The sequence below is a fragment of the Mustela nigripes genome, chromosome 7, assembly GCF_022355385.1.
Source record: "Mustela nigripes isolate SB6536 chromosome 7, MUSNIG.SB6536, whole genome shotgun sequence".
NCBI classification, from domain to species: Eukaryota; Metazoa; Chordata; class Mammalia; order Carnivora; family Mustelidae; genus Mustela; species Mustela nigripes.
In genome coordinates this window covers 36,890,710-36,896,709 of record NC_081563.1, presented here as the reverse complement: position 1 = coordinate 36,896,709, position 6,000 = coordinate 36,890,710, and the positions used below count along the sequence as shown (strand labels likewise).

The following is a 6,000-nucleotide window of genomic DNA, read 5'->3' as shown; positions in this document are numbered from 1 at the left end:
AAGGGAATTTATTTGTCTGGCTCCTTCTGGCCTTGTTCCTACTGATCAATTTGCCTTGATCAAAATTTGCTCCTCGTATCAGGCCAGGGAAGTCTGGGGTATTTTGGTTTCGGGCAAATGACTATAGTGAAAAGCAGGTCTACTCAAGCTTCTTAAAGAGTCTCTGGCTTAGTCCTTTTGGGCTACCATAACAAAAGTACCATAAACTGCCTGGCTTATAAGCAACAAGTATTTATTTCTCACAGTTTTGAAGTCTGGGATGTCCAAGATCAGGGTGCTGGCAGATTGGGTATCTGGTGACACCTGCTGTCGGCTTTACTGATAGCTGTCTCTTGCTGTGTCCTCACTTGGTGGCAGGCGCTCGGAGTTCTGTGGGGTTTCTTTTAGAAGTACATTAATCCCATTCATGTGGGCTCCACCCTTATGATCTCAGCACCTCCTAAAGGTCCCATTTCCTAATACCTTCCCGTGGGGCATTGTTTTCACACACGAATTTAGATGGGACACAAACTTTCAGTCCTCAGCAGCCTCTTTCCCGTTGGAGCGAAGAATTTGAGAAAACTAAACCCTGAAGGCTGACATTCCAAATAAAAGGAAGATAATGGACCAAGATACCAGAGCCAGGAAGTGCAAAACGTGTTATGAGAATCCCAGTGGACTTAAAGTTTCCGCCCACTTTACATTTCTGGATGAAGCACTTGAACTTTATTTTTTAGGCAATAACACCCTAATCAATAGTTTTAACCCAGAGATATCACGCTATGGGAGATTAGAGCTTGTGGTATTGTACAGTTGAGTCCACAAACACAGAGGGAGGGATAAAGCTGGGTTAAATCCCGTCTGTGAGACGCTTGGGGGAAGTGTCTGTGAAGCTCAGAAATTGCACCCTACGTTTTTATGGGGGGGGCTGCCTAACTTTCATCAACTTTTCAACGGGTCCGGAACCCAAAAAGTTAAAGTGCCCTGCCAAAGAGAGAAAATCAGCACGTCCCTTTCTGTCCTAAGCCTGGAAGTACATAGCTCCCGTTTGGGGACAGGAGACTGGAGTGAAACTAGCCTGAATATCTCCTCATTCAGAGTTAAGAGGCAGTTTCAGTTGTAATGACATGACCTGGAGAAAGATCTTGGATGCCAGGAGGGACCTATCACGGTACACACTCCAGCAGACACAGGCCAGATTCGGAGATCCACGTTGCGCGCAGGGAGATGAAGCACCCTGCACATCCTGCCTCACACTTTCTTCCCCAGCTGCGCGGGCGCTAGGACCCAGGCCCGGCCGCGCGCCACCCGCGACGCTCCACCCCGCCCCGCCCCTGCGCGAGGCAGGACGGGAAAGCCAAGATGGACGCGTTCATTTGAACATCTCGCCTGAGTGGCTTCCTAGCACTCCTGCCTGTACCTGCTTGTCGTTCGCTGTCGCTCCAGTAGCTGCTGCCCGTTCTTCCTCCGGAATAGGGGAGGGAGAGGGAATGAGAAGCTGCAGCGGCCGAGGAGTCACCGTGACCGACCCCGCCGCTGCCCTCGGGCCCCCTCGGCCCCGCGCCTCCGGGGAGCAGCCGGGGCTCGCTGCGCCTGACGCGTCCCGAGTTACACAGGTGTGGGCCTGGGCCCGCAGCGCCCGGTGGTTCACCGCGTGCCCTGTGACCCTGCACCCGCCACGAGCTGACCGGCGTTTGGTGACCAGAGGGCAGGGAGCCTAGGGGAGGCCCTGAGCGCACGTTTGCGCCAAGTGGCCCCCGGCCTGCGGACTGGGCTTTCCGGGGTGCACCTCCTCGTGCCGCTCCTCGCCGACTTCCTTCCAGAGCTAGACGCAGTGTCCCATGTGGGCCTCAGCTTCTATATCGGACCCTTGCTTCTCGGTCAGGATTTTTTGAGGCCCAGGGGCTTAGCTTGTTGGGTTTCATCTAACCCTAAAGAGGCTGTTCCTGCTCTGCCTTTTTGCGGAGACTCTACGCATGATGCCTTTCCTATGCATTTGGGTCTCTCCTCGAAGCAGTTTTGTGGTTACCTTTGGCAGGGTAGTTTTTGTTTATTGTAAACAATGCCGATAACTTGATTTATAGCTTATCAATGTAATGTAGTACTTTTATATGTAGCTTTTTATGTTGCCCTATTAAGTAAGCATATAGAAATTTGGGTTACTATAAAGGTATTAAATATGTTTTAATCGTACAAAAAGATACTGCACTGTTAAAATAATTTTGTAATAATGTAATTTTCTCAAAGTTTTAATAGAATAACATTTCGAAATTGCACAACTGAAGTTGGATAAAGTCGCAAGTTTAATGCTGGCTGTCCTGTTGACTAGGAAATAGGAAGACCAGCAGAGTTTTGTTGTTTTCTTGTAAGTTTTATAAGGCACGTTATTAGTTATGTCCTAAATTCAACTGTTCTCAATTCTGAATTTTAGCAGGAGGAAGTAAGTGCCACCATTGTGACATACAGTTGTCTCAGGAATAATGTTAATTCACAGCAAAATAGGTTTGCAACCCTGGTTGCTGCATAGGAGCTAGAGAGGCTTTGAGATAGTGCAGCAAGGAAAACTACTGATGCCCAAAAAAACACCTCAAATGAGAACTCTAAATCAAATTTAATTAAACTCTTCATTTTGAGTGCTTTCCAGATACTAAACGTTGTCTGTGGTGTTGACATCAAGTGTTTGTTTTGATTTCTTTGTTCGAGGATTGCAGTTTAAATGTGTTGCCACAAAACCTATTTCTAATGTCGGTGTTGTCTCAGACAGAACTGGCTTCCACTTTACATACCATATTGCAGAGTATCAGAATTTTATTAGCTGTCGGTTGCTGTATACAGAAATGTTTTGGAGGTAAAGAAGTATTTTTCCACCCACAGCTCATCTACATCTAATGAACTGTGCTGTAATAGATTAAAAGCTAGCACTCTTAAATTTGCTACAAGCAGGAATATTTCATGGCCAGGATTATTCCTGCCTTGGTTCTGGTTTGACCAAAAATTGGAATTGGTTGTAATTCATGTTTAAATGAATTGGGGTGTCAAAACTGTGGATGACACTTGAGAGTTTATTAGGTCTTTTGTGGACTGGTCAACCAAAAGCAGTACTTCAACTACTGATGAGTTAGAAGTAATTTTTTTGTTGTTGTTTCAATATGCCGGTGATCCTTTTAGTATGCTTCTCATGAAATCTGGAGGGCCTTTTGATGTTATGATTACTTGTATACCTACAATATGATAGGATTGTTTGACACTCATCTAAGGATTAATGACTCTTCTGTAAACTTTTATGGTATTTTTATTCTGGTTTTGATGTTAGAAGCTGACCAGAATGTGTTTGAATTCATGCAGAAATAATGTTGATATTTGGAACCCATGTCGAACTTCTATGAAGAAAGGGCAACGATGATTGCAGCCGGGGATTTGCAGGAATTTGTTCCTTTCGGTCGAGACCACTGCAAGCACCACCCTAATGCTTTGAACCTTCAGCTTCGCCAGCTACAGCCAGCATCTGAGTTATGGTCTTCTGATGGTGCTGCTGGCTTGGTGGGATCCCTTCAGGAGGTTACAATACACGAGAAACAGAAGGTTCCATTAAGCTTCCCAATATATTTTTGAAATGTAGAGTGATGTGATCTCTTTGTAATTTAAGGCTACTCAGATGCAACAGAAAGGAATATGATGCAACTTGTAGAGTAGAGATTCAAATTTCAGTCAAGGCTAAAATAATGACATTATTGTATTTTAGGGTCATAAGTGTTTATTTATTTATTTTAAAGATTTTATTTATTTATTTGACAGAGATCACAAGTAGGCAGAGAGGCAAGCAGAGAGAGAGAGAGAGGAGGAAACAGGCTTCCCACTGATCAGAGAGCCCGATGTGGGACTTGATCCTGGGACCCTGAGATGATGACCTGAGCCAAAGGCAGAGGCATAATCCACTGAGCCACCCAGGCGCTCCACATAACTGTTTATTTAGACATGTGTAACTCATGGTGTCATAATGAGTGTCAGTTTCAGTAGTATGATTATGGTCTATTTTAGACCATATTCATTTAGGTCTCCTCTTCACTTAGTATGTAGTGACCAGATTCATGTTATTTGATGAGTAGATTGTAGAGTTAGAAATGGTCCCTACTGCAAAAGACCTGTATGTTTCTAGAGGAGAAAAGAATTGCTACACAAGTAGATAAATTAGGGGAATGAGATGCAAGCGTGTGTCAGAAAATCAGTCTTTCCTACCTTATGCCCTTTTCCTATCCCTTTGTGATACCAAAATCTCAGAGAGGGGAACTTTAAACCTTTCTGGTTCCCATTTCTTTTGATGGTTAGGAAAAGGGAAGGAAGGTGAGCGTATATGCAGTCGTGAAACAGGGAAATCTGTATTATGCATTAACTCTGCTGGTGATTCCCATGTGTATCTCACTACTCCCTTTCCATCATCCCCACATATGCTTAATACAGCCTTTTAGTCTCCCAAGTATGTTGGTTTCATTCTATAGATAAGGATTATTTTTGTTTGTTTATATTTTTGGCAGGTTAATGTGTTATAAGGCAGTTAATATAGAGAATTTTGAATACATTTTTGTTCATGAAGTCATGTAAGATTTATAATACACACCCACTCTGTTAATCAGCGGCACCAGACCTTCTGAGAGATTGAGTCTTACTCCACAGGCAGAGAGAGAGTAGGAGACTTGTATCTGGATGACCATTTGATTTAATTAATAAATCTTGTTACATACTCTTGTAAAAGAGAGTGCTTTAACATGTCTTACATTTGTTAATTTTTAAGGAAAGCTGGCAGTTAAGGAAAGGCGCCAGTGAAATTGGAGAAGAAGTGGATTATGACGAGGAACTTTATGTGGCTGGAAATATGGTGATCTGGAGCAAAGGAAGTAAAAGCCAGGCATTGGCTGTTTATAAAGCGTTTACAGTTGACAGCCCTGTTCAACAGGTGAGTTGATTGGAATTTTGGCATTTCATTGACTATTTAAACTTTTTTAAAGAAAAGCTTTTGTCCTAGAATTTAACAGAAATGATGAAAACATAGTTGAATGATCCCAGCAGCTGGACATATATTTAAAAATGTAGCGAAGATAATAGTAGGAAAATAAAAATTTCACTTGTTTTCTTTGTCCTCACTTTTTAAATTCTGTCCTTTGTCAGTTTAATGATAATCTTTAAACATTATCCTTAATTAATTTGATTTATTATCAATAAAAATTTATAAGATGGTAAGGGTACAAAAATGTTTTAACACATGATGATTATAATTGGTTGCAGAGTATTGAATAAAAATTTGGGTTCAGAGTAATAGAAAGGGAAAGGAAAATAGCCTACTTTGCTATCATTATAGTTGACTATTAAAACCAACTCTTCTAAAATTGGTAATTAAAGGGAAAGAATTAAGCACTTGCCCTGCCTTTTTGGAAGACATGCAGTCCATCTCCATTTAATGAGGGAAAACCCTTATTTATAAAATGCTGGTGAATAAATTAAAAGGGAATGGTAGGATTAGAAATTATCATTTTTTGGGAGCCTGGGTGGCTCAGAGGGATAAAGCCTCTGTCTTTGGCTCAGGTCATGAACCCAGGGTCCTGGGTCGAGCCCCACATCAGGCTCTCTGCTGTGCGGGGAGCCTGCTTCCTCCTTTCTCTCTGCCTGCTTTCTCTGCTTACTTGTGATCTCGGTCTGTCAAATAAATAAATAAAATCTTAAAAAAAAAAGAAAAAAAGAAGTTACCATTTTTTAACCTCCAGTGTAAACTGGTAATAGACAGTGATTGTTAATGGACACTAACACTACTGAGTAAAAGGATGCGACCATGGCACCAAGGTGTCACCCTGTGGCTTACTTGTTAATGTGAAGGAACAAATGTATCTCTACTTGGGAGATATCGTTGGTCTCTGCCTCAACCACATTGATTGACTTTATCGGCACTGGTAGTGAGGCAAAGGAGTAATACACACCTCAAGCTGTCATGCAGCATGAAATACATGTTGTCATCTACTAAGTTTTCTTCCC

General features: G+C 42.4%; 1 protein-coding gene across 6 annotated transcripts in view; it reads left to right on the top strand.

Annotated features, from left to right (window-relative positions):
- The first annotated feature begins 1,507 nt into the window (after positions 1 to 1,507).
- The window catches only part of ANAPC1 (anaphase promoting complex subunit 1), a 102,082-nt gene continuing 97,589 nt past the window's right edge, over positions 1,508 to 6,000 (top strand). For 2 of the 6 annotated variants that reach the window (XM_059405600.1, XM_059405594.1), the window contains exons 1-3: positions 1,508 to 1,595; positions 3,325 to 3,561; positions 4,769 to 4,930. In XM_059405600.1, coding sequence (XP_059261583.1) covers positions 3,349 to 3,561; positions 4,769 to 4,930 — 375 coding nt within the window. In that variant the 5' untranslated portion in view covers positions 1,508 to 1,595; positions 3,325 to 3,348. The other 4 variants (XM_059405596.1, XM_059405597.1, XM_059405595.1 and 1 more) reach the window with 4 other exon arrangements.